Source organism: Xiphophorus couchianus, chromosome 15, assembly GCF_001444195.1.
Source record: "Xiphophorus couchianus chromosome 15, X_couchianus-1.0, whole genome shotgun sequence".
Lineage (NCBI taxonomy): Eukaryota > Metazoa > Chordata > Actinopteri > Cyprinodontiformes > Poeciliidae > Xiphophorus > Xiphophorus couchianus.
This window is the reverse complement of record NC_040242.1, coordinates 253,688-281,082: the sequence shown is the minus strand read 5'-3', so window position 1 is coordinate 281,082 and position 27,395 is coordinate 253,688. Positions and strand designations below refer to the sequence as shown.

Sequence of the window (27,395 nt, the reverse complement as noted above, 5' to 3'; positions counted from 1 at the left end):
ATGTACCACAGATGAAACTGTTCACAACCTGAAAGGATGGGTAATAATGCCACATTTTGATGGGTAAAGTTGTAAAAAGCATGAAAAACAAAGAAGTATCACTACTTTAACTTTAGTCATTTAAACGTAACACTGCAATTCTTTAAATAATCACCAGAGGCCCAATGAACGTTAAATATAGCTCTGGAAAATAAACACCACTTAAAATGATCAGTTTCTGTCATTTTACTTTTTATAGGTATATGTTTGAGTAAAATGAGTATTGTTCTAATTCATTTAGAAACAACAATACTAATGTTTTAACTCAGAGAGTTCAGAAATCCATATTTGGTGGAATAACCAGGAGGTTTTCAATTGAATTTTAATTTTTTCCAGATCTGTACAATAAATTTCCTGGTTTTTTACAATTAAACTTTTTCACCTATCTGGATTTAAATGCAGTCTTACAGACAGTGATTGACAGTTTGTCTCTAAAGTCTTTGTTCTCTTTATTTTATTTTATAGAGTTCTGCAAGATGAGCTTCAGAGCGGCTATGACTTTGAAGAAAAATGTGAAAAGGTGAAAACGATCCAGGAATACCTGCAGCAAGAATCACTTTGCAGAAAAGATCTGAGTCACTCAAACCTTAGAGAGATGCTGGCTGTCCATCAGGTTTGGCAGATCTTACAAATTCATTCATTTCTTGAGTTTTACTATCAATAATCTGAGGCTTTTTCCGGCACATTCAACAAGTTTTCAATCGTTTTAGAAAGAGCACAGAATAATTGAAATGCTAATATGTTATCTCAGGAAACTGCAAGTTCAGCCTCAGAGAAAATCACCTGTCCACAAACAAATAACTATTATTTATGTCAAACTTCTTAACCATAACTTTTCACTGTGTAATCATGAGCTAATTTGTTAAAACGACAGAGAAGAATGAATGTCCTTCTGTTCTTTAATCTAACAAATCTCTCCCACAGAAACTTCAGGTTGAGGTCATGAAGGGGCATCAGCTCCTCCAGAACCTCCTCTGTGACGCCCTCAACTTTATGGAAAAACAAACTGAGGACAAAAGGTGAGGAATGATGCAGGACGTTTTAACAGATTTATGGTTTTTAACTGATTTAGGAATTACGACTTAGTGCACTGTAAAACATGTAAAGGTGGTTTAAGCTGCATTGAAAATGCAATTTAAGTCAACAAGAAAATTGTTTTGGTTTTAACTCAGAAATTAAAGTTCATGAAATTAATTTAACAACAAGAGACAAGTTGTCTAAACATTGTTTTTTAAGTTCATTATTCTTGAAAGGTTAGTTTTAACTTGATGCTGCAATTTATACCAAATAATTATTTTACAATATGTAAGAAAAAAACTGCTCTCACCTGAAAAGCCACATTTCTCTATTATTTCACTCACAATATCAAGTTAAAATAAATACTTATTTTACTTTAGAATGTTTTAATTTCTTGTTTCAAATTGCATGAACAAAATTTCTGATCTGATAATGAATTTTATTAAATTCTGCTCAAAATCATTTAGTGTGAACAAGACTTTATCCTCAAGCTTTGCATTAAATAAAAATGTTCCTTAATAAAACACCAGTCAGATCAATGTAACACACTTCCGTCTCAGGATATAAAAACATGCCGCTAAGCATTCTGGGAAATAGTTCCCACTTTTTTTCGTCTTTCAGTTTTTTTTAAGTGCTAACCTAAAAACTCTAGAACAGGGGTGTCAAACTCAATTTCACCAAGGGCCACTTCAGCATATTGGCCACCCTCAATGGGCCACATTGACGGTATAAATCAGGAATGCCCAAGTGCAGTCCTCCAGACTGCAACTTTTAGATGTGTCCCTGCTAAAACATCCCCAGACAAAAAGTTGACTTCCCTCATTAGCAGCAACTCAGTTCTGTAGAGGCCTATGAATGAGTCAATGATCCAGGTGTGTTAGAGAAAGAACGAGTCTAAAGTTGCAGAGTGATGGGTCTGGAAAACTAGACTTGGTCAACCCTAGCATAAATGTATGAAAATACAATGTTAACAATAAATTAAACAACACCTCATATTGTTAAATAACTGATTTTATGTATTCAAGTTTTAAATATTACATTTGAGTTTGCATGGATGTAAAATTACTGCTCAGTTTAAAAATTACAATATTTTTAAACTGAGCAGTTTAAAAATATGCTCAGTATTTTTAAGCTGCTCAGCTAAACTTCGCTCTTTAGCTCGTTAGCTTGTCGATGTTTCAGTTTTATTCGCTGGGAAAATTAATCTTTGTCTGCTTTGAAGATAAGCAGACAAAGAATAAAAACAAGTTTTGATATTAACTCTCAACTTCATTCACAAAACTCTTTCGTTATTTATTACACAACGAACATGTATTTCACATAAGAACCAAACAATGAGGTGATGCTGCCTGAACACAAAGCTGATCCCTCTTCACCCTGTCACCAACACATCCTCATTGTAATAAACACAAAACAAAACACAAGCAAAATCAATAAACTATATGCATATTCCAGTATACTGAGTTTTGGTTTTACATTCATTCTATCTAAATTTAGTTTGTTCGTGCTTACCAATGTTTTCTGGCCGGATGTCTGGCGGTTTTAGCTCTAATCTGTGGAAATCCGCAAAATGGCGTGTAGGTTTAATGCGCGACCTGGTCTTGGTCTCGTTTAAATTCATTTTTGAAAACATCTGTTCGCACAGATAGGTGCTTCCAAACATGGACAAAACACGAGCTGCATGGAGTCGAAGCTGTGGCATCAAATCAGGGGCAGGAGACGGTAAAAATCCTCGATTGAAACATCACGGAACTTCGCTCTTTAGCTTGTTAGCTTGTCGATGTTTCAGTTTTATTTGCTGGGAAAATTAATAATCAGCTTGAGGTGACTCTGCTGCACTCTAGTGGCGAGAAGCCGTAATGTTGGCTGGCAAGAATCTGAAGGCATTATGGGAGATGTAGTTTGTAGTCAATTCGTGCTCAAAACCTATTTGAAGTCAATCAATGGGGCTGTAAAACGGTGGTGGGGGGAGAGGGCCACATAAAATGACGTAGCGGGCCACATGTGGCCCGCGGGCCTTGAGTTTGACACATGTGCTCTAGATTATTCAACTTTTGGAGTTTTGACAAAATTAATAAAAGTTAAGACAACTTACTGCTGTAAGTTTATCTTTCACAAACTCACATATTTAGGTTCAAAATCTAGAACTCAGTTATTAGACACAACTAAATGCGGCTCAAATGTTTTAGAGTGTTTCAAACGTTTATTCTACCGCTTAAGGATTAGAGCCATAATTTCACATTGATTAATCGATTAATTGAAAGAACTACCAACTTATTTAGTAATCGATTAATCGTTAATTGGAGACTCAAAAAAGTCCAACAACATCCTCAAAGCTGCAATTTAGCCAAAATTTAACAAAAATCTATGTTCATTTTGCATTTCAGATAAAAAACCCCCTGTTTATATGTAAATATGTTCTACCCAGAACTCCTCAAGTAGTGTAGTTTTAGCTTCACTTGGTTCAAAATATGTAAATATAAGGATTTTTTTCTAACCAGTTAATAACGATGTTTTACTGGAAAACCGTCCTAAAGTAATTACATCAACTTGGTCAATCATTGACCCTTTGCACGTGACGTCACTCTCTTCGGAACTCGGCCCGCTCCGCCATGTTGGACGTCAAAGCTACCAATATGCTCCTGTAAAGCCCGTCAAAAAAACCCCGCACATCTGGTAACCTGATGTCTTGTTTTATTTAGTTGATTTGGCAGTAAAAAGGTTCACAGGGTGCTGCGCGGTCGGCTGCACAAACAGACAAAGGTAGAAACCAAACTTGTCATTTTATTTTGTATCTTTTAATGAGGAAAGATACGCGGCGATTTATAGCAGCCGTTAATCAAAATGACTGTCAGCCCTCGCTGTAACCGCGGATTTCCAACAAACACTTTTTTCAAGGTAAGAGGATTAACGTTCATTTATTTTCTAAGTATTTATAATGGCAGATATCAAATATCGCATTATGGCGAAGGTACGCATTATGGCGTCTCAGTAACCCCGGAAACAATACCGCACCGTCATGTAGCCTAGCATGTATGAAAGAACTAAAAAAAAAATTAATGTATGAAAGAACTGGTTAGCATTTCGTCTTTCATACGTTTTAAGGCTGCTCTGGTGTAAAGGGAAGCGCTGTTTATGACACAATGACATAAATCATGTGGTATGAATTTGATCAACACATCAGGAGGGAGAAGGTACGGGTTGGTTTCTAAGCTAGCTATGTCCAACTTTTGTAAATACCTCCCTCTATGAGCCCCAACCAGGTGTGTTAAGTTTACAGACAAATTAGCTCGACTCCAACAAGTAGTAGCCATGAATAAACTGGCAAAGACTGTTTTGGAAAACAATTTCAGTCGCTCTGTTCGATACTCCCGTCCCTCACTCCCGACATCCATTATGGCGCCTCGAATGAGGAAGTGACGTATTTGCAAAGGGTCAGCATCAGTGTGTTTCCAATCGTTTTCTTGGTGAAGTTGGTTTTATTAGCAAATATTTTTGGACAGATCTGTAATTTTCTCATGGTCATCCAGTGAGGAATGATCTTGCGTTCAGCTCCAGAGAGAGTCAGTCCAGTCTTGTCCAGATGTACTACCTTGTCCTTGACGTGACTGACAGCTTTTTGGTTTTGACTAAAAAGAAGAAAGTACTCTGCGTACAGAAGGGCTTTAAAGTCTGCAGAATCAGCTGAGGTCAGAGGTATTTGCAACCGGCTGATTGATTGCTTGTTCTTTGTGCCACATGGGTACAAAAACTGATTATTGGAGTCAGAATTCCTGCTTGTTGGTCTGAAATCAAATTCTCATTGCACTCAATGACAAGCAGATATTATTTAATGTCATGTTTTTGTTCGTTTACTTTTGGATTCATCGATATTTTTGAGTTTTTGGAAAAGGTAAAGGAATCTGTTGTAAATCATTGCAAATACTTGAATTTTAATTCGGTGTTTTCAAGGTTCAGAAAATGCTTGATTTCTGTATAAAAGCTTGATATTTAAAGCTGCCAAGTTTTATAATAAAATGCAATTTACAGTTGAATTTTTTTTCAGAGACACACAAATTAATTTTTCTCTCATTAAAGTTAAATCAGACTAAACTTTTCTTGATTTAGGTTAGTTAGAATTACCAAACTTATTACTATTGCTAAATGTCAGAAAATGTACAATATTTTCTATTTTCTTTTTGAATATTTATTATTTATTCCTAATGGCTAAATTAATTATTGAAGAGTGTAATTGAAATAAAGGCCGGCTTACATTTTATACATTAAAGTCATTGAAATTGGGGAGATTTTTTTGTGTGTGTTAAATTTTAATTTTGATATTTCCAAACATAAAACTTTGTTGTATTATAGTTTACCTTGTCCCTGCTGTAGCATGTGGAATAATAATAAATAATATCATATAATAGTGAATTAGTGAATAGTGAAATCATCTGTTTTTATCTCCAATGTGGTGCTGGAAAAGTTTTAAAACTTACCTTGAAAAGTGCTTGAATTTTACAGTGGCAAAAGTGTAGAAACCCTGTGTAAATAGTTTTTTCTGCTCTTATTATTTTGTTGTTTTATTTTATGATCATTCATTTAGGATCTGTTTCTTTCTCAGCAGCCTTTTTTGTTCTCTTTCCAATAGAAGCATGTTTACTAAATTTCTGCTTTTCTGCTTTTAATTTTGTACAATACCAAATTTTATGAATTCGTGTTGATTTCAGGTTTTTCTCCAAATAAAGCTGACAAACCTAACCTTTCTTTCTTATTTCTTGCTCAGATCCGAGCTCATGGTTCGAGTGGCGTGTCTGAAGCGGAGCTGGACCGATTCTGTGGCTCTCGCTGCACACAACTGGACCTCAACAAAGGAGCATCTGCAGCAGTGGAGAATTTACCAAGGCGGTTTGAAATCTCTGAAGAAGCTGTTTAGAGAGGTGGACTCTCTCCTGCCCTCTAGTGGACCGGAGCTTTACACGGTGCAGCAGCTGCAGAACTTAAATGTTTATGAGGTCAGTGCACTTGGTTGCAGATCATTATCAAATGTATTATTTTAATTAAATCATATGCTAATTACATTTTTTGTAATTTTCCTGTTTTTTTAAAGCTTATTGAAGAATCTCTAGGTCTGCACTCCTCTGTCTACGCCCGGACTGTTGAAGCTGGGAAACATTTGTGTGAAATCGTTACAGAGTCAGAGAGTCGGACCCAACTGCAGTCAGAGCTTCAGGAATTACAGAAAGTCTGGGAGCGAACCACCTTACTGCAAAGAAAAAATAAAGATCTGCTTAATATCACTGTCCAGGTAACATCCTGTGCTTTTTATCTGCAACATTTCCCATCTGATGTTTAAAAAATGGGATATATTAAAATCAAAACATGGAAAATAATTTCAAAGTTTCATTTTTTATATTTTTTTTTTGTACACTGATTGATTTTTCTTCCCGTTAAAAAGGAGTTTTACTTTCCACTGTTGCCACATGCATGCTTAGTTTGAGAGATTCTTGCAACGTTAACAACTAAATCCAAATACAAAGTACCAATAATTGGAGATTCTATTTTTAAGAAACAAAAATCTGCACTTTCTCTGTGAGAAATCATTTATTTATATCTTTAATGTATTAAAAAAGAGACTGCATGTATTTAATAGCAGGGAGTTTTAAAATGTTACATTTTCATGGTCAGCAATGCAGAAATATCAGTTTTCATGAGTGTGTTTTTAAGAATCTTAACTGAGATTTAAAAAGTTGGAAAATATTTTCAGTGGCAGATTGAAAGCTGGAAAAGAATAATAAGGCAATAAAAATCCATTGAAATGCTAATCTTCACTTTTTAATATTACTACATTTTGAGAAGTGAGATTTTAAATCAGGTGAGGTAAATTTTTTATAGTTTTACCCCAAACTATTTGAGGAGTTTGGGGTAAAACATATTTACAGACTAGACATTTTTTTTAGCTTAAATGCTAAATGTTGGCTCAATTACTGCTCTAACTATGTTATTGTTTCAGCAAATGGCCTTTTAAAAAAAAATCTGTATGTTCCTGTTAACGATTAATTGATTACTAAATTAGTGGATGATTATTTCAATAATCGATTAATCGAGATTCGAGTCAGTGCTAGTAACAGATTTAATGCATAGGTTGCAGGTTTTAGAACAACAAAATGTAAAAAGGAAAATGTGCTGTAGAGGGGATTGTGTGACCTTAATCCAGGACATGATCTCACACACACCCCCACACACACACTCACACACACCCAGGCTGCACAGCCCTGATCTCCTGCCAAGGGAGATCAAATCTCTTCCTGATCCACATCCTGAAACAGCTGGTTACCAGTGTCATTCCATCACAGCGACACAGCATTGTGCTGGGAGACCCTCATCAGCATAAATCTAGAACAAGGGTGTTCAAAGTGAGGCACAAGGGCCATTTGTGGCCGCTGGACTGATCTTGTGCGGCCCCCATGACAACAATTCAAAAATAGATTAGGACAAAACCATGTCTTTTAAATTAAAATCTACTTATAAAAATGTTAGATGCAACACAAAGTGGTCATCTTTTCCAAGCCATCTGGTTTTCTGTTGTTGTCATGGTAACTAGGACCACATCTACTCATTGACTTATGCTCTAAAGCAGCGGTCCGCAACCTTTCAGCGGACCGGGGGGGTGAGCTGCAGTACTCTGATGTTGTTTTGTTACTCATTCTGCTGCAAGTTGGCGGCTCAATTTTGACGCGCAAGACGTAACTGGTAACATCCGGTTTAGGATTTTCAAAATAAAAGACCCAGAAGTAGTTCATTATTTCTTGCGCGGCCCGGTGGTTGGGGACCACTGCTCTAAAGTACATCTTGGTGCACCCAAATCTGCTTTTATTTGCTGTATTCAAACATTTTGAAATTAATACTTGCTTCATTTGAAAGCAAGAAGACTGACCTGGATCTCGTTTTTATTCAGAACAGACAAATTATTTTTCCAGTTTTCTTCCAAATTGAGAAATTAACAAGGAAAATGTGCAGAAACAATTTGAAGTTTTGGAACTACGATCCCGTTCCTACAAAAAAGAAATCTGATTACTTTATTTATTCAATCGAAAAGATTTATACTTAGTTGTTATTGTTAAGTAGGTAAAAAAAAAAAATCACAATATCAATATTTTTGGTGATTTTAGATTTTAAATTGATATTTTTTTTGTACTTTTGAGCTGAAGATTTTGGCCCACATGACATAAAATTTGTACACCCCTGATCTAGAATGTTCCTCTTTCTTCATACAAGACGATCTTGTTTTGACAACTTTAATGCAAGCATAGCTTACTTTTGCTGATATCTAGTTAGATCTTTATAATTTGTGATTAATTTCACCCGAATATCTGCAGATTTTTAGTGGCAGTGGTCAGAAATTGTTTTTTGCTTTTTCCACTTTAAGATGACCAGATGCAGGAAACCGCAACATGTTTAAGACATAATCGCAATCTAGGAAACAAGGCCAACTTATCCTGTCTTACTAAAGACCTCTGGCTCTGTTCTTCTTATATAATCCTCTGCAGATAAATAGGCTGTGACTTCCTGTTCGGTGTTCTGTTTGTATTTGAAAAAAGAATCATTTTTTTGCCCATAGTTTCGTTTTCTACCTATTGGACACATTTATTTAAACTTGTGAGGGACTGAGGGACTTGTGAGGTATAAACATTGTAAAATCAATGAGTTGATTAGCATTTTTGCAATGTTTTGCTTCCCAGATGTGGTCTCAGAGTCAGGAAGCAACAAGCAGCATCTCTTCTGGACTGGAGAAAGTTGACAATCTGCTTGCAGAAAGACCGGCGGGCTCAGAGGAGGAGGCGCAAATCCAGGTGAACAACTGATTCCACTTGACTTTTTTAATAGAAAACTAACTGAAAGCATTATATCTTTTTCCTCCCACTTCACAATTATGTGCTGCTTCATAATCTATCACATAAAATCCCAATAAAAAAAGAATATTTTAGAATGTGTGGTAGGTATGAAATTAATATTTGACTCATTTGTCTTTTTAATCTCAATATAATAATGTGACACAGCAAAGTAACCTCTCTAAATTTTACAGAAAGTACTAAACAAATCATTGGAGAGTAACTTGGAGAGTCTTTTATGTACAAGGGGGGAATTTTACCAGGAGGTTTTTCTGCAGAAAACAAATTAATAAAAAAAAATCTTCTCAGAATTAACGTGTGGCTTTGATAGTATTCCACATTACATGTTGCAATAACACACCTCAAATTTTCAACATTTGTGTGTCATTTTCTTGAATCCATTTGTTGGATCTACATTTTCTGGATTTCCAAATAATAATTTTAAAGGAGACCTATTATGCAAAATTCACAATTTGCACATTTTTGTACTTTGATTTGCTTCTAAAAACGGGCCAAGCGCTTAGAAAAACCACCCAGCTGTTTATTAAGCAAAAATTAATCATTTAATGAGATGATTGAAAATTCTTTCAAATGTAACATCACAAATCAGCAGGCACTGCCCTGTTACCTAGCAACCCAAGCAAAGCCTGTCCCATCACCTAGCAAACCATGAGGAACTACAGCATGTTTGAGCAGCTGGTTTTACCTCTTAAAGCGCTGTATAATGGCTGCTGGAAAAGAAAAGTATTTTGTTGTTGACTTACCATCCAGAAACCACTTGCTGCATTCTTGTTGGTTGTGCAGGAGACTCCACTTCTGCTTTTCAATGACGTACGGTTGCATAATTGCGCATCTGTTTTTGGTCTTTTTCACGTGCGAGTGTAAAAATTAAGTTGGGGGCGTGGCCAGCAGCCGCTGCTACGGATTTAAAGTTACAAGAAGCCCTAAAACAGAACAAAATAGGCATTACTGAGACTAAAATTATTATCAAAGAATACTTTTGTGAAAAAAAATTTAATGAACATGTAGATCTATGCTAAAGGAAGAATAGTAGGTTACTTTTAATTTATGAGAAGTTCCCCACTACAAAGCCTTTCAGTTAGCCCCCCTTCCTCTTATTTAATGCACTGATGCTTTCACTCCCCTCCCCCTTTATTACCCCTTCTACCCTCCCCCTGTCCCGTCCACAGCCCTTTAATCTGGACAGTCAGGGCAAACCCAAGCAAGAGGTAAAGCAGCAGCTTGCATGGCTGCCTGCTGACCGTGCTGCATGTTTCTGTGTGTGTTATGCAGGAGGCTGAGCTCTCTCTGCAGCGTTTGGCTGGCGGACTGAGGGAACTGGCCACCATGAAGACAGACCTGTCCCAGTACGTGGCGGCCAGTGACTCGGCGCTGCTGGAGCAGCAGCTGGAAATGCTCCATGCTCAATGGGACGAGCTGTGCACCAAGGTGAGAACCAAACTAAAAGTTTTTACAAATAGTTTGAGGTGGGTGAAGATGGACTAGGAGGGAAAGGAGGGAAGACGTTTCTGGTTTCTTGATGACTGCACAAAGACGGAAGAACACACACACACGTTGGTCACACTGATTTGTTTGATGAAAGAGACGAAGTGTGCTGGTTCTTGGAGGGAAACCAGCAGCTTACTTTTTAAGAGTTTAGCTTCTGTAAAGGAACCAGTTCCTCCTTACACGTATGGTTAATATTAATTATAAACATAAATCTCCCTCATTGTGTCAGCATGTGAGAATATTTACTCCCTGATTCAAGCTGTCCATCATTCTTGCTTGCTAACCTTGTGATTAGAATATTATTTTTGGTAACTCCACACATTCCTACACATGTTTGGTCTTTAGAACTCAATGGTTAGTTAGCATGTTAGCCGGTTATAAGGCTACTATAATGCTAGTGCTAATTGGGCTTTCAGTTAGAGAAGCTGCTTGCACCTGCTTTCCTGTTGGCAAAAGGTTTTCAGATTCAGCAGCAGGAAATGTTTTCAGTGTGTACTTCGTCTGTCTGATAATGAATTGATTTGAGTTTTTTTGGCTTTACATGTGAATATAAATTCGTAAAATCCATATTTTTGGTCAAAATACCCCAAAGTAGTGGGTAGTAACTACTTACATTTATCTGAGCAACTTTTTTGAAAAAAAAAAAAAATATTGTAGGACTATTTTTACTATGCTGTACATTACTTTTACTTGAGTAATTTTACTATGAAGTATTTCTACTCTTAGTTAAGTAAAATTTCTGGATTTTCTACTCACTGATTGAGAAACAAACATGTTTTAACCAAAAATCCACCAGACAGACACACCTGCAGTTTTTGTTAAAGTTTCATACATTTTATATTTAAGCCTGTCGCAGTAACCAATTAATTCCATGATATATTAAAATGAGCTTGATAATTTCCATTTTGATTATTAATATTTTTGTAGGCAGTTTTGTTTACAGAGAAATCGTAATATGTTTTATTTATGGTTTTGGTTTAGTTTGTTTTCATTGATTGTTTTTTATTTTATTTTTGGAAATTCAAAATATCTTCCAGTTCCACTGTGGAGCATTTCATACAAAATGAAAGTTTAAATTTATAAATTAAAGTTAATGAAACTCATTATTACTTGCATTATTGTGCCATTATCATATTAGTTGATTGGTAAAATGTTTTATAGTTTATAATTATCTTGTTTAAGTAAAGAATTTTCATTTAATTCTTAAAATATCAACATTTCCACTTATTTTTATATTTTGGTCCATCAGATTATGTAATTTTTAAATATTAAATGATTTAATCTGATCAGTTCTCAGTACTTTAGTAGCTTTTTTGCCAAATGCTTTTTTTATTCTAGAACACAGGTTTCAAACTCGAGGGCCGTGGGCCAAATTTGGCCCGCCATAATTTATCATGTGGCCCTCTAGATTCTAGACTAAACCCTAAATATCATGTTATCAATCAAATCAATGCAGTTTTTATCTGTTTACTGCCAAATTATATCAATCAGTCCCTCCGGTTTCTTGAGAATTATAGTGGAAATTCACACAATCAACATATCCCCACATATTTTTTATGCTAATACACAATTTGGAGTTTATTGTCAAAAAATTTGTCAAAAACTTTCTTACTTGTACTAACCAGCTGCCTCAGCTTTAGTTGATGTCAGATTATAGTCTCTGATCTGTACAGCGAGTAATAAAAAGTCACATTTACCGTCATAAATATTGCAAATATTTCCAAATTATTACCACAAACACTTTTATTGATGATCTTGATTTGGCCCAAAACAAAAATGAGTCCGACACCCATGACGCTTACTTTTTAATTTTACTTATGTGAAAATATGTTGAAATAGTGCTAATTTTTGGCTAAAAGAGTGATGCAGTCAAATATTTCAATCTTTTTTTTAATTCACCAAACTGTTGAGCTTCAGTTTGTGAAGTTGTGCTACTTATTATGTCACCAGCTTATTAAAAACAAACAATTTATCGTATTTCTTCATGACATACAGTGATGAGTCTGTGGTTAACAGGTTGCAGATTTTGTAGGTGGGGGTTTGGTGAGCAGATGGCCTGGCCGGCCTAAGGGGGGTGCAGGGACTTGCTCTATTGTTCCCAAGGCGGCACTCAGTCCTCACAGGGTGACCACAGCGCTCAATGCATCCCCGATTCTTCACACTGCAGCGGGACCATCTGCGTCTGTGCATTAATACCAAAGCAGGGCTCTTTTTAATAGCGTAAATGTTGATGATCAGTCAAATAGAGCAGCTCTAATCATAAGCCCTGAAACATCTAAAAGATCAACTGCCCCCTCTGTGGGTTTGTAATGGGCTGTTCTGCTGGTATTAAGCTGTCATTAGAAAAATGGACCTTGTTAATTTGAGCAAATAGCTGCACTCTCCTGAGGGTTCTTCTGAATTTAGTTTATTACTAAATAAGAGTAAAAATTACTGAGTACATGTGAGCACATTTAATATTCTTATTATTGTTTTTTTTACAGCTCAATGCTTGGATTTCTAAAGCTTTGTCTGTGCATTATATTTGGGTCACTTTGTTTTCTGAATGCATACCAATGTATCACAACAAAGTGTCCTGCTGCAGACTCAAATTCATCGAGGGCTTTGGCACCTCTCCTTTCGCCTTTAAGTCATGGCGAAAGGAGAGGTGCCTGTAACTGCAATAAAATTTGGGGGGGAAATAAATGTAAAATATGATCTAAACATGTGGTTTTCCTCTTGTAAAGAGAGTATATACAGCTCTGGAAAAAATGAAGAGTCCACAGCACTGAACCCCTTTGAAAACCTGCTGGTTATTCCACCAAATATTGATTTCTGAACTCTTCCTGAGTTAAAACATCAGTATTGTTGTTTCTAAATGAATATGAACTTGTTTTCTTTGTATTGTTTGAGGTCTGAAAGTGTTGCATTTTTTTAATTGATTTATTTTTTGCTATTTTGTCCATTTTCTGCAAATAAATACTAAATTTTTGCTTGGAATATCAGAGACATGTTGCAGTAGTCCATAGAATAAAAGAACAATGTTCATTTTACTCAAACATATACAGTACATATAAAAAGTACAATCAGAAAAACTGATTATTTTAAATGGTCTCTGAATTTTTTCCAGAGCTGTAAGATTGTTAATCCTAGTGCACTCTAAAACTCACCCAGTTATATTCAATGAGTTGAATCCAATTTTTTAATTTGGAAAATAATTTCCTTTGAGTGTTTTTAGGTGTTTATGACCATTAAAAAGCAAAAAAAGATGGAAAAATATGTATATTTGGAATTCACTGTTGACAGGTTAAGTTGTTATCCAGTGTAGAAAAATAAAAAGATTCTTGACTTTCTTTGTAAGAAACTAATATCTTATCTAAAGCTGACATTTAACAAACTGCTTACCAAACACTAAATGTCATTATTATATTTCCGCCAGGTGTCGTTACGCAGACAGGAAATAGCCGACCGCCTGAATGCCTGGACCATTTTCAATGGTAAAAACAAAGAGTTCTGTGATTGGCTGACTCAGATGGAGAACAAGGTGTGCCACAGCGCAGATCTGAGCATCGAGGAAATGGTGGAGAAACTAAAAAAGGTATGAAGTCATGGCAACTTCATACCATTGTTGTTTGCACCTTTTTCATCAAAAGAACCTCCGATATGAGACAGAAACCTTGAATTTGATTACGGTATCTTCATTAAAAACACATGAAGCCAAGTTGCAGGTAAATTGCAGAATATACTAAGCAGATTAAATGAAAGGAACTTTAACAACTTTTATTCCTTAAAAGTAAAAAAAAATCTGCTTGCAATTTATTGTGGTCCTTCTGAAAAGTTGACCTGCTTTTGTAAAATTTAAACAGAATCTGTTCTAAATGTACGTACTGTTTATAATAATATCCAGTAGTTTTGTTGCAAGTCTAATAAGTTTCTCTGTTGCAGCTGAAGAAAAACACTGCAAAAACACAAAATCTTACCAAGTATTTTTGGTCTGATTTCTAGTGCAAACATCTTAGTAAACTTGAAATAAAACAAAATTAACTTCAAAGTAACTTTCTAGCAAAATATAGGAGCTTGTTTAAAGTAAATAATTCCTTAATATTGATGTAAAAGTACGAGTTCCATTGGCGCCGTTACCTAGCAACGCCGGCCAAGCCCGGCCCATCGCCTAGCAACCCAGTTCTAGTTCCACTGGCAGATTAGTTTACTAATAACGAGACACTTTTCCCATGTTATAAGTTAATTTATCTGGCAATACTATAACTTTTTCATCAGTATTAAGAAATCATTGACTTAAAACCTCATCTTACTGAAAAGTTACTTTTAGGATAGTTTACCTTATTTCAAGTGTAGTAAGATTTTTTGCACTAGAAACTAGACCATAAGTCGCCTGGTTCAAAGCGTGGGAAAAAAGTAGCGGCTTATAGTACGAAAAATACGGTCTGTATCTATTTTAAACCTGTCTGCATCAACATGGTGTTCATGTAGCTGTGTGGTCGTCATGTGTCCACAGGACTGCATGGAGGAAATCAACCTGTTCAGCGAGAACAAGAGCCACCTGAAGCAGCTGGGAGAGCAGCTGCTGTTCGCCAGCGACCAGGCCAAGCAGACCCAGGTGCGCGGCTCGCTACAGGAAGTCAATCAGCGATGGAACAACCTCTTTCAGCACATCGAAGCCAGGTGAGAGCTGTCGCAGCATCTGCTCAGCGGGACTTTGGGTGTTTATATCAACTAAGCACTTCCCAAAACACTCTTTATGCCGTTCTGTGAGCACTTTGAGCACTTTGAGATAAATAGTAAGATGTTGGCGGGGTTGCAAGTCAAATTGTGTTTGTGAGGCAACATGAATCACACTCTTAAGTACCGCTCTCAAAATTTACGTCATTATCCTGTCAGAACAAACACCTTTCAGGGCAAAGCCACTCTGCTGCAAAATGCATAATTAAGTTCTGTGAAGCTTTAACTGGATTCTTGGAAGTAAACAATAGCTTCTAAGGGTTTCCATCCACCTGCTGTTGTAAGCCGTGCCTAGCAGCTGTCGGGAAAACATGGCCTCTCATGTATGGACTACAGAGGTTAAGCTCCTGCGTTGTTAAACTGTTGCTACCCCCCGTCAAACAGATGGGCAATCCTGTGGACAAGCAGGAGATACAAACCCCACACACCCAAGCTTCCCCCTCGGCCAGAAGAAGGGGATAGTCGGAGGGCTCAGACAGGACCATATGTCCCCTGGTGCGCTCTGACTGGGCCCACTTCCTGTAGCCCAGGGTGTCAAACTCATTTTCGTTTTGGGCCAAATCAAGATCATGAATAGTGCCAGAATGTATTGATAAAACCTGTTCACAAACTGTTAAAATACCAATGAATTCTTCAGTTTAAATAATATTATTAAACATCTTTTCAGTCCCTCCAGGATTTTGTAATTCTGTTTGTGATTTTTTCAATAAAAATTAATGTGTTTGTGGTTCTAATTTGGAAATATTTGCGATATTTGCACTTATTTATGATGGTGAATTTGACTATTTATTCCTCGCTGTACAGATCATGGACTATAATGTGACATCAATTAAAGCTGAGGCAGCTGTTTAGTACAAGTAGAAAAATCTGCAATAAACTCCCAATTATTTATTGGCGCAAAAAAGTGTGGAGATTCATTGAGTTTGCATGAATTTCCACGATAATTCTCAAGAAACTGGAGGGACTGATATCATTTGGCAGTAAACAGATAAAAACTGCATTGATTTGATCGCTAACATAATATTTAAGCTCACTTAGTGTTTAGTCTAGAATCAAGAGGGCCACATAAAAACATATGGTGGGCCGGATTTGGCCCACGAGCCTTGAATTTGACATATACTGTAGTCCATCAGTGGGAGAGCACAAAGTAAACAAAATTGGTGTCAAATGTTTGTGCAGCAAAAAGTTTCATTTGTGCCGCCATCATTTTAAAGATGGTAATAAATGTCTCTAGATGTAATCAAAAACCTAACTAATCTGATGTCAATCAAACCATCACCAACATAGCATAATTAATTTATATCAGTTCGTTTGATTTTGTTTATGTGGAGGGAGGAGGGCAGGTTGATCTCTGGTGACCTACCTATGGAATTTTTTTTAATTTAATCTTAAAAGTTAGAACCACGCAAACAGACGTTTTGCAGCACCAATATTGTTTTTGGTAAAGAGAAGAAATTTCTTGAATTTTATAGTTGTGGAAGCAATTAATCGATCGATTTATGATTAATTGTCGATTAAAATTAGTTCCAATTAACTTAATAGACCTTATTCAATGTTGTAGTTTGGCCAGCAGAGGGCGCCGGTGGTCATCTGTAAGTGGAGCCGTTATAGAGAAACAAAGATGGCGGAGATTTACAAGAACCTGAAAGAGAAGCAGGCCAAACAAGAGTCCCGTTTGGGATGTAAAATGCTCCTTAAGCTGCTCTACATTTATTTTGAAATATAAACACTCAATAAGCTTTTTAAGTTGTCACCTTCAGCCGTGGTGCATAATGGAGCAGCGTCATGGAGCCTAGACTTCAAATGTTTCGCCAAGAGCAACAGACGGTACTTCTGTATAAACGTTTTCCTGTTTGTTCATAGGAATGAAATGTTTTATGTTTTATTTTTCTATTCAGCAACTTAAGGTTCCTGTTTTGTTATATTTTATAAGGTTTAATAATGTGAGAAAACCACAATATCCTGTTTATTCAGTCATACAGCTAATGCTAATGTTTTCTTAAATTAAGCATTTATAGAAAAATTTAGCCCTTCATGTTATGGAAAGACAGTTAATACAAGAGAAAACTTCGGCTTTTAAGAAAATAGCCACTTATAAATGAATCGTTAGTCGATCAATAAGATCAATCAACTTTAAATGAACTCATTAATCAGGTTGTGGCAGTAAAATTGAGCTAATCTTTCAATCAAACCAAAGATATGCAGTTAAATAAGAATTACTTCATAATCAAATGAGGGGCAGCAACTTTTTCAGGTTGGATAATGAGTAAAATCCTAATTTAAAAGCTGCTTTTTTAAAAAAAAAAGATTAAAAACAGACCAATATGTTTTCATTGCACTGTATGTTTTAATACTGAAAATAAAGTCCTTACAGTCACATCAGCATGGTTTATTATGGTAATAACCCTGAAATACTGAGGGACCGTGTGGTAAATTTGCAGCTAAAGTTGGCAAACGATCCTACTTGAGGGAGAAGAAAGAAGTAAGATTTGTTTCCATGACTCTTTTTAATTATGCTGTCAGTAGTTAATTTCGGTGCAAGCAATATAAATTGAACAAAGCAGATTTTTGCTGAACAGTTCCATAAATACAGTGAGAGGAATAAATGTCAGCTGGAGTTTTATCTCTTTGTAACTTCAGGCCCTCCTATGGTCAGCTGCACTTTGTTATCTCGGCTCTCAAGCCATATATCCTCATCCTGGGCTCTTTTCTGCTTCATTTTCTCCAACCATTCTGTTCATGTCCTCTTCCTGAGCGAGCCCCTGCCCGGGTTTTTCTGTCTTTGTCTGGTCTCCACATGAAGCTGCTGGCCTTTGTTAGGCTGTCAGAGGCAAAGAGGGAGGTGGAGGGAGAAAGAGGCTTGTTAGTTGAGCAGGATGGTTGCATCTGCAACAGTAGTCCAATAACTTACACTGACTGTGTTGTGGATTAGATGCATCACTACACCCCCCTAATCCTTCCGGTTAATAGTTATTAGTCCCATACATCATAAACCAACCACATAATTGCTGGTTTTCAGACACGTGACGCGCAAAATTCAGATGGGGGTTAGGAAGTGGATTTCTCCAGTTCAAAACAAGGCAAAATTGATCACAACGAGTAGCTAATGCCCTGAATGGGCTGGAACTGATGAGGTATCTCGAAAAAATACACGTATATTTAGGATATGATCCACATTATCTCAGTAAAAAAAGACTTATAATGTTACCAGGCATCAAGGCGATCGACATGACTAACTGCCTGTAGCTGCAGACCTCAAATTATACAACGAGCCAGAAGAAAGTGTTCAAAAGCCTGGAGGACACAATCATTTAGTTTCTGGTTGGGTCAAATTTAGGATCAAAAGAAGCATTAAATGGCTGTCGACTTGTTTCTGCCAGGTAAGTAGTGAGCTGTGCTATTTTTAGTAATTAGTCTATGATAGCAATGCTATCGCTAACAACAAGCCAACCCATGTTATTTCCATGTGCTTGGATCTACAGTACTTGTAAATAATTTATTTGTCTTCTGTAAACCCAAATTCATGCTGGAGTTGTATGCTAATGTTGAGTCGCTCTGCATTTCTACAATGTAGGTCAACAGGTAGGTCGGTTCTACAGAAACCCCATTAAAACATGGTTCAGCCTAAAATAATATATCTTACCTTACATATGAATGCTTTTCCTTCTCAGTAACTGTCCAATAAAATATCTGAAAAAACAATTTTAACAATGCAATTGTTACCTGTTAGAAAGTGGAAACTCTGGCATTGTTAGTTTCCGCAGCTCCTGCTTTTAGCCGTAGATCGTTGATCCACTTTTCTCCTCTTTTTTCGGTAACTTTTTAAAATCAACTCCCTTGTGACAAACTACCTTCAAAACATGAAAACAACGTTTATCGTTCTGTTTATTAGGTCATTATTATTTACTTTAGTGAATGTCAACTAAAACTCTGCAACTCTTTTACACCAAAGCTAGCAGAAAATGTCAGCTATATTTTTTATTTACTGATCAGGAATGTCTGGAAAACCCTGGAAAAATGTTTAATCTTCTTAAATAATTTTCTTGGTTTGGAGTAGTTTGGAAAATGCCAGTTTCTATTAAAATGCTGAATCAATCTCTGACTTTCTCTACTACACAAATTTTACTTACTACTTAAACTAGACGAAGCTCATCAATGTTGTCCTTTACAGGAGTCTTAGTGTCTGAGTGAATACACATTAGGACATATTGTTTTTAGATCATGTTCATGTTTTTAGATCTGAAGCTCACTTTACACGCAGAGGAAGTTGGGACTCTTGTCGTTTGTTGTTTTGTCCGACGTTCTGCAGAAAGCGTCTCCCTGCCCGGCTGGACGTCCGCAGGAGAAAACGATCAAATGGGGGAATTAACTCAAACTCTAAAAACGGGGCACGCTTCAGCCTTTTAAGCCTCCAGAGAGCTTTTATTGTCATGTGCGTTGCCATGAAAACAGCTAGTGTGGCGCTTTGGGTGCGTTAAAGATACCAGAGAAGTTTTTATGTTTGCAAAACACTTTCTCTGTCTTTTTCACCAGTACATTATTTTTTATTTTATTTTCCCTTTCTTTCTTATTATTTTGTTTTATTATTTTTCTTTTCTAGTTTAGTTTTTTTTCTGTTATTCAGTTCTTTTTGTTTTCCTTCACATTCTGTTTAGCCTTTTTTAATGTTCTTTCTTTCTTTCTTTCTTTCTTTCTGTCTCTTTCTCTCTCCTCCTCTGTTTCTTTTTCTTTCTCCTATGTTTCTTTCTGTCATTCTTTCTTTCTTCCTCTTCATTTCTTTCTTTCCTTCTTTCCCCATTTTTCCTTACTTCAGTTTCTACATTTAGCTTGTTTTTCTTTGGTTTTTACTTTCATGCCTTTTTTTCTTTTTCAGTATTTTCCCCTTTTCTTCTCTCTCCTTGTTTCTGTTTTATTTATTAATTGTATTACTTTTTTCCCTCTCTTCTTGTTTTATTTATTAATTACTTTTTTTCTTTTTATTCTGGCCTAGAACTTTCTTTAAAATATTTCAGAATATTTTAATTCCCAGAAAAAACATCAAATAATCAGATGTTCTCTGAACAACTGCATCTCTTTCTCCCTTTAATACATTAATTAATTACTCATTAGTTGAGTTTTGGTAACTCAGTCGATAACTATTAAAGTTTAATGACGTTAGAAAGGTTTGTTGAATATTAAAGTTACTAACTGGGCGACTGTTTCTTTTTCAACATCTTTTTAAGGGTGAGGAAGCTGAAGGAGACTCTGGTGACGGTGCAGCAGCTGGATAAGAACATGAGCAACCTTCGCTCTTGGCTTTCTCGCATCGAGGCCGAGCTTTCCCGGCCGATCACCTACAGCATCTGTCATGAGAACGAGATCCAGAAGAGGCTCGCTGAACACCAGGTAAGTTACATCTACTGCCATGTTGGTTGAGGTTATGTTTAACTTTTTGGATTTTGTTTCACTTCCTAAGTATCTTATTTTTCTCACTTTCATTCCCCCCCTTTGCGTCTTTAGTATTTAGTATTAACATTTCTACATTTTCCCACATTTTGCTGCTCACTTCTTCTCTGTTTATCATTAATAATTCTCATCTTTTGCTTACTTAATGTTAGGAGATGTGGTGTTATTGCTTTTCAGCTTTATTCTTTAATCCACATGTGTCAAACTCAAGGCCCGGGGGCCAAATTTGGCCCGCCGTAGCTTTTTATGTGGCCCTCTAGACTCTAAATTACATCAATACATCCCTCCAGTTTTCACAAATCTACAAAATTCACACAGAATCAACAAATCCCCGCATTTTTTCTGATTTTTCTAATTTTTCTCAAAATGAACAAAAACGTGCTGCCTCAGCCTTACTTGATGTCAAGTTACAGTCTGTGATTGATAAGGCCAGTAATAAAAAGACATACATTAGCGCAAATATCGTAAAGATTTCCTAGAAATATTTCTAAATTAGCATTAAAAAATCCATGATTTTGATAGGAAAAAAACACAAAAAACAATCTGGAAATCCTGGAGGAACTGATCAGTGTGAAAAGATGTCCAATATTTAATTTTAAGAAGCACAAACAGCTATTTCTTTATTTTTTTAACAGTTTAATTGGTTTTATCAATACATTCTGGCACATCTGGCCCTTTAAGAACATTCAGATGTTTGATATGACTTCGCCGATTTAATCCATGAGGTCTGCAGACTGATGGTTTGGTGTCTGTGCAGGACCTGCAGAGGGACATGGAGCAGCACACTGAAGGCGTAGCATCCATCCTCAGCCTGTGCGACGTTCTGCTGCAGGATGAGGATGCAGCAGGCGGTTCCGAGGCCGAGAGCGACTCCCTGCAGGAAACCAGCCGCAGCCTGGACCAACGCTGGAGAACCATCTGTGCTCTGGCTCTGGACAGAAGACTCAGGTAGGTGCAGTTATGCTACTTACATTCACACCTAACTTTTTAGTCTGCCTTAATTCGACTGTACTTTGTTTGGCTAGAAAGTCCGCTTTGTTTGGGGAGGTTTGTATTTGTAATCGAATTCTGATCCAGCTAAAAGCCTCGGTCTCAGTTCGGTTGAAGTGAACTCTGGTGCGGTATGAATAAATATGTGAATGTAAGCCGATCAGAGACCGCTCCAAAAGCATGAAGCAGACTGTAACGCAGGGTATTCTGGGAAAATGAAACCAAAACAAAGACTGAGAGTCTAGTTCTAGAGAGAGAGAAATTACTTGTGGTCTTTTACTAAAGAAATCCTGCAAACTCTAAAATCTGACACCACTCCATTTTTGTTCACATTCTGCGAAAAAAGAAAGTTGGGCTCAGTGTCTTCTCCTGAGGTTTTTGTTCATAGAACTACTTCAGTAGTTCTTGGTGCAGCGCCCCCACTGGTGAGGAGAGGAACAGATTTTTAGTTTGACTCAGAGTGAAAACGAACTGCAGCAGCTGAAAATGTAACAAATGTTGCAATTTTAGTCCTAAACTGAACCAAGTCTGTCGGACATTCAGGTGTAAAAACTCTCTTTATCTTTGTATTGAATAACTTTCATTCTGCAGAAAGGCTTTTGTTGTTTTTAGCAAACTATTTAATTTGTTCTTAAGACGTTTGCACAGGAAGCATGAACATAACTCTTTCATGAGTAAAGTGCATGTGAGCGAGTTGCCTGTTCGACCTTGTAAACATTTTCAGGTTTTTAAGGTTACATATTTTCAGCATAATTCATGGGAGCCAAAATTTCCAGCCACAATAAACACTGTAACTTCAACATGATGTGTTCTTGCAGAATCGAGGAAACTTGGACTCTATGGTGCAAGCTCCTCAACGACTACTCCCGCTTCGATGATTGGCTCAAGATGGCGGAGCGAACTGCTGCCAACCCAAACTCTGCAGATGTCCTTTACTCTGCAGCCAAGGAAGAGCTGAAGAAGTTTGAGGTCAGCTGATTTTACTGTTAATTTCTGTTGTTTCAGTAAATGACACATTTCTGTCCGGTGTAATAGTGCTCATTAAGATTAGAAGTTGCGCATTTTTTGGTAAAAAACAAAAAAAATAATTTTTGTGAAACTTTACATGTGATTTAATCAACTTTTGTCAATCTATTCAGTTAAATTTGAATGTTCCTGAAGTTTGCAAAAGATTCATAACTACTAAATCACTGACAATAAGTAAATAAATATTAGAGCTGAATCGTACTGAATCGATTATTGAAATAATCAACTAATTTAAAAATGGATTAATCGTTAACTGGAGCATACAGACTCCAAAAATGGCAATTTGCTGAAAGAACACCACCTTCAGAGCAATAATTAAGCAAAATATGTAAAAAAATATATTAATATCTAAAATAAATGTCCGTAAATCTTTTCTATCCAGAACGTTCTGTAAGAAGTCTCCTATTATGCACCTTTTGCTGTCCTTGTATTAATCCAAAAATAATCAACAGATTAATTGATAGTATTTATTTAGATATAGATGCACCTTTTTGCTACAAATAATCAATGTCCACTAAGAATATGCTTTTATTGCATTTTAGGCAATGCAATCTAATTTATTTTACTCAAGAAAGCAATTAAATGATCTTATTTTGATATTTTATTGCATTTGTAATATTGTGTAAAGAAACAGCTGATGAGATTTAAAGGTCCTTAGGAAATGTGGTAGTATCATCTCACGCGCCCCAGTGGCAGCAGAACCTGTTTCCTGTTTGTGGATCGCTACTGCTGGAGTTTCGTCCGTCTTCCTTCAGATCAGTTCAGTGGTGATTTATTTCAGGAAAATCTATCATTTGTGATGGAACAGCAGAAGAAACTGGGCGATTTGGAGACTTTGGAAGATGTCTTCTGGGACACATGGAGCTGCGCACAGGAGCAGGGGGAGGCCTGCGTTTTTGCTGTGTACTGACTCAAGTTGTTAAGTTTTTTTCTTTCACAGCACCTTTAGATAACAGGTCCGATATCTAAGTTATTTTTGTCTTGCATTACGTAGTATCAGCTGTTGAGATACGAGCGTAAAATAAGGCAAATAAGAACATAACAGCTGTTTCTCTTCAAAAGCTGTTACCCTCGTCTCACAGCTGTTGCAAAGATCGTTTGGGGGAACGATATTGTGAACAACAAGATTATTACCCTGCCCCCCTCAAAACTTCAGTCTCAAATGCGAAAAAAAACAAATCGCAGAGCAACAGGATGACAGACAGGTAGGTGGGCGGAGCAGGTTGCCTCAAAGCGCAGTGGAAGAAAAAGGGCGAGTGACTGAGGGTCACTGCGCGCAACGGAAACCCTGTAAATTCTAGACACTAACAGGTACCATAGAATTGCACAAAAATCTGTGAGGGACGACGGCGTCCCAGCTCGAAATTACGTGAAAGAGGTGAACGGAGCCTTGTGCCAGAAGCCCATTAAAATCCTGTCTACATCGTTTAAACTGTGTGATTGTGATTGTGAGGGAATAAAAGTAGCAGCAGGTATTTTGTTCCATACAACACAGTAGGAGTGCAACAGGTAAACCTTTATGGATGCAAACTCGACTAAAAACCCACCTGTTTAGGATTGTATTTGAAACATAATCAATTACAAATTTATTGATGGAACCTGAATTAATGTCGTGTTTTGATTATTGATTCTATGTTGCTTTGTGTTTCTGTGTTTGTTATGATGTAAAGCACTTTGAAATGCCTGCTGCTGAAATGTGCTATTCAAATAAAATTTGATTTGATTTTGATTTTGAACAGGATAATGACATGTATACTGCTGATGAGCTTGTTACAGAGCCACAAAGTTTTATAGTTTCTTTACATCATTACAACATCTTACAGGACACTGTAAAATAGAAATTGTATAAATATTTTTTATTTCCTTCAATAAAATTCTCCCAGCTGGAGACAGAAGGATGCAATTTGTTTTCTTTTCTTTTCATTTTATGGTTTTGTGCTAATTTCTTTTTATTCAAGAAAAACAATTAAATAATCTTATTTTCATATTTTTATTGCATACACATTAGGACTGTGATGTCTTCATGTGGAAAAGCTTAAACTGTATTAAGTATTTAGTGATCACACTAGGTTGATTTGATCAACTTTACAAGATCCAAATCATAAAAAAAGCTTTGAACTGTTTTCTTATTAAAAGAAAAACAGACAATTTCCAATTTTTGGGGTCATCAGTTGTTTTCTCTTCGGTTTGCTAAATTTATACCGTCGTTGATTTAATCAGAATCATTTCACTTTTATCTTAAGCATCAAAGAAAATGTATTGGCTGCAATATACAGCTCTGGAAAAAATGAAGAAACCACTTAAAATCCTCAGTTTATCTGATTTTACTCTGTATTTGTTTATGTTTGAGTAAAAGGAACATTGTTCTTTTATTCTATGAACTACTGACAACATGCCTGAAATTACATGGAAAATATAGTTTTTATTAGCAGAAAATGAGAAATGGTCAAAATAAGGTAAAAGATGCAGAGCTTTCAGATCTTAAGAACTGAAAAGATCTGAAACGAAGTTCATATTCGTTTAGAAACAACAATACTAATGTTGTAACTCAGTTCAGAAATCAATACTTGGAGGAATAACCAGGAGGTTTGCAGTGCAGTGGGCTCTTAGTTTTTTCCTATTAGCATGTTTTTTAGTCACCTTGTTTTGCTTTGAATCTGATTTAAATTGGAAACGGTACTCTTCATCAAGAATATAGATGGATGTAAAAAAAGCCTCTTACTGACTCAATAACAATGTGTTTTTTATTTTATTTTATTTTTCAGGGTTTCCAAAGGCAGGTTCATGAGCGCCTGACTCAGCTGGAGTTCATCAACAACCAGTACCGCCGCCTGGCCCGGGAGAACCGCACCGACCGAGCCAGCCAGCTCAAAGCCATGGTCAGAGAGGGAAACCAACGCTGGGACGGCCTGCACCGCCGAGTGGCCGCCATCTTACGCCGGCTGAAGGTATTGATTACACCGTAACGCACTGCAGTACGTCTGCAAAGAACTAGAGATGCACCGATCCAATATTAATATCTGTATCAGTTCTATTCAGTCTGATTCTGTGCTTTATGAGCGCATCATGCTTTATTTATTTTACATTATACTTTCTGAACCATTTGAAAGAAGGTTTGTTGCGGTTTATTTTTTACATGTTGTTTTCGTCAGTTTCTTTATTACTGATTTTCCTAATTACATCGACTGAAGCTTGTCAGGGTTTATTGCTGTATCAAAGTGAGCCGTACAGGTGCAGAGTTATCAAGTACATTTATAATTTAGATAATTTATGTCTGATTAAAAGGAAGAAAATGTTTTGTTCAGCTATGTTTTTCGGTACCAGTCGAACTTTTTGGCATGGGGGCCAAAAATGTCAAACTGCAACAACTGAGGCGGCCACAAAATGTTTAGTACTTTTATTTATAATCGCAGATAATATTTCATTATGTTATTTTTACTAGCTAAGTAACGAAACAATTAATTACAAGAAGTAATTTAATGAAATAACCAAAGCAGTCACATATGTGTAGTTCTTTGTAGATTTAAAACAAATAAGGATTTATCAGGGTTTACAGATAAAAACAAAACAAAACAGCAAACCATTTCCTAAATTTTTCACTTTTTTCTGGATTTTTATCTCTTTTTAGCTACAAGAACATTTGATGGCTCACTCTTTATTTTTCCAAGTTTATTAAATGTCCACTTTTATTAAAAGCAACTGAATGTTTTTAGTCCCTATTTCTACTAAATTAAATCAAAAGCAAAACCCCTAGATAAATACTTCTGGTTGCACATTACAGTTTTCATGTAAAATTTGAAGATTTTAAACAATAAAAAAAGTTTAGGTTATTCTTGAAATGTGATTAAGGGCCGCCCAAAATTTTTCTGAGGGCCACAAATGGCCCCCGGGCCGCACTTTGGACACCCCTGGTTTACAGTAAAGAGAAAAATTTGTTTGTTGTATAGATTTTATAAATAAAATGTTGCCATGTCATCATATGAGCAGTTTTTACACCAATCCAAAAGCCTAAAATTATGGTAATCAAAATATTCTGTTTATTTTCATTTTATTCTCCCTCTTCCATTCTTTTTGTCGTTTCTCTCAGTATTTTACCAGCCAGCGGGAGGACTTTGAAGGCACCAGGGAGAGCATGCTAGTTTGGCTGACGGAGTTGGACCTGCAGCTCACCGACGTGGAGCATTTCTCCGAGAGCGACGTCCATCAGAAGATCCAACAGCTCAACGTGAGGCACACGTCATTTCATCTCTACACACAAATCTCAAATATCCGATTTATTACCTCTGAAGGAGAACTTGTCAAACTTTTAAGCTGCTGGTTTCATCTTTAAGCTGCATGTTTTGGTTTAGGGAGGATTCTCTTGCGCCTCGTTACGAGGACGCTTTTAAATTTCATAAACAGGCATGTGTTACTCGTTCTGGTTTTCCTGACTCAGTCTCCGTTCGTCCATCCATCTTCCGGCAGAGCTTCCAAAAGGAGATCAGCCTGAACTCTGAGCGCATTGACGGGTTGATAGTGTTTGGTGAGGCTCTGATCCAGAAAAGTTCAGCTCAGGATGCGGCTCTGATAGAGGATGAGCTGGAGGAGCTTCACTCCTACTGCCAGGAGGTTTTCAGCAGGCTGGTCCGCTTCCACCAGCGCCTCAGCCAACCTCCGGTGAGCTGGACCGCACACGAGCTCGACTTCTTACTGTATATCACGGAACATTAAGCCTTTAAATTCCACTAAATCCTAAAAAACATACATTTTATGTTCTTTACCCACTGTCTCATATCCCAAAAA

The 27,395-nt window shown here is 36.6% G+C and overlaps 1 protein-coding gene and 1 long non-coding RNA gene across 13 annotated transcripts in view; one reads left to right on the top strand and one right to left on the bottom strand.

Moving 5' to 3' along the window:
- The window catches only part of syne2a (spectrin repeat containing, nuclear envelope 2a), a 135,476-nt gene that overhangs the window by 96,932 nt on the left and 11,149 nt on the right, over positions 1-27,395 (top strand). For 10 of the 12 annotated variants that reach the window (XM_028041155.1, XM_028041160.1, XM_028041163.1 and 7 more), the window contains 14 exons: positions 505-652; positions 964-1,058; positions 5,819-6,047; positions 6,143-6,340; positions 8,775-8,885; positions 10,218-10,373; positions 13,852-14,010; positions 14,929-15,095; positions 20,375-20,537; positions 21,355-21,545; positions 22,406-22,556; positions 25,379-25,561; positions 26,701-26,838; positions 27,078-27,269. In XM_028041155.1, the coding sequence (XP_027896956.1) occupies positions 505-652; positions 964-1,058; positions 5,819-6,047; positions 6,143-6,340; positions 8,775-8,885; positions 10,218-10,373; positions 13,852-14,010; positions 14,929-15,095; positions 20,375-20,537; positions 21,355-21,545; positions 22,406-22,556; positions 25,379-25,561; positions 26,701-26,838; positions 27,078-27,269 (2,281 nt within the window). Of the gene's footprint in view, positions 1-504; positions 653-963; positions 1,059-5,818; positions 6,048-6,142; positions 6,341-8,774; positions 8,886-10,217; positions 10,374-13,851; positions 14,011-14,926; positions 15,096-20,374; positions 20,538-21,354; positions 21,546-22,405; positions 22,557-25,378; positions 25,562-26,700; positions 26,839-27,077; positions 27,270-27,395 lie in introns of those variants that run through there. The other 2 variants (XM_028041166.1, XM_028041167.1) reach the window with 2 other exon arrangements.
- LOC114159086 (uncharacterized) lies at positions 1,426-5,121 on the bottom strand. Its single transcript, XR_003598542.1, has 2 exons — positions 3,088-5,121; positions 1,426-1,702 (listed from the first exon to the last, which is right to left on the bottom strand). It is a non-coding gene; the product is annotated as an uncharacterized LOC114159086 (long non-coding RNA).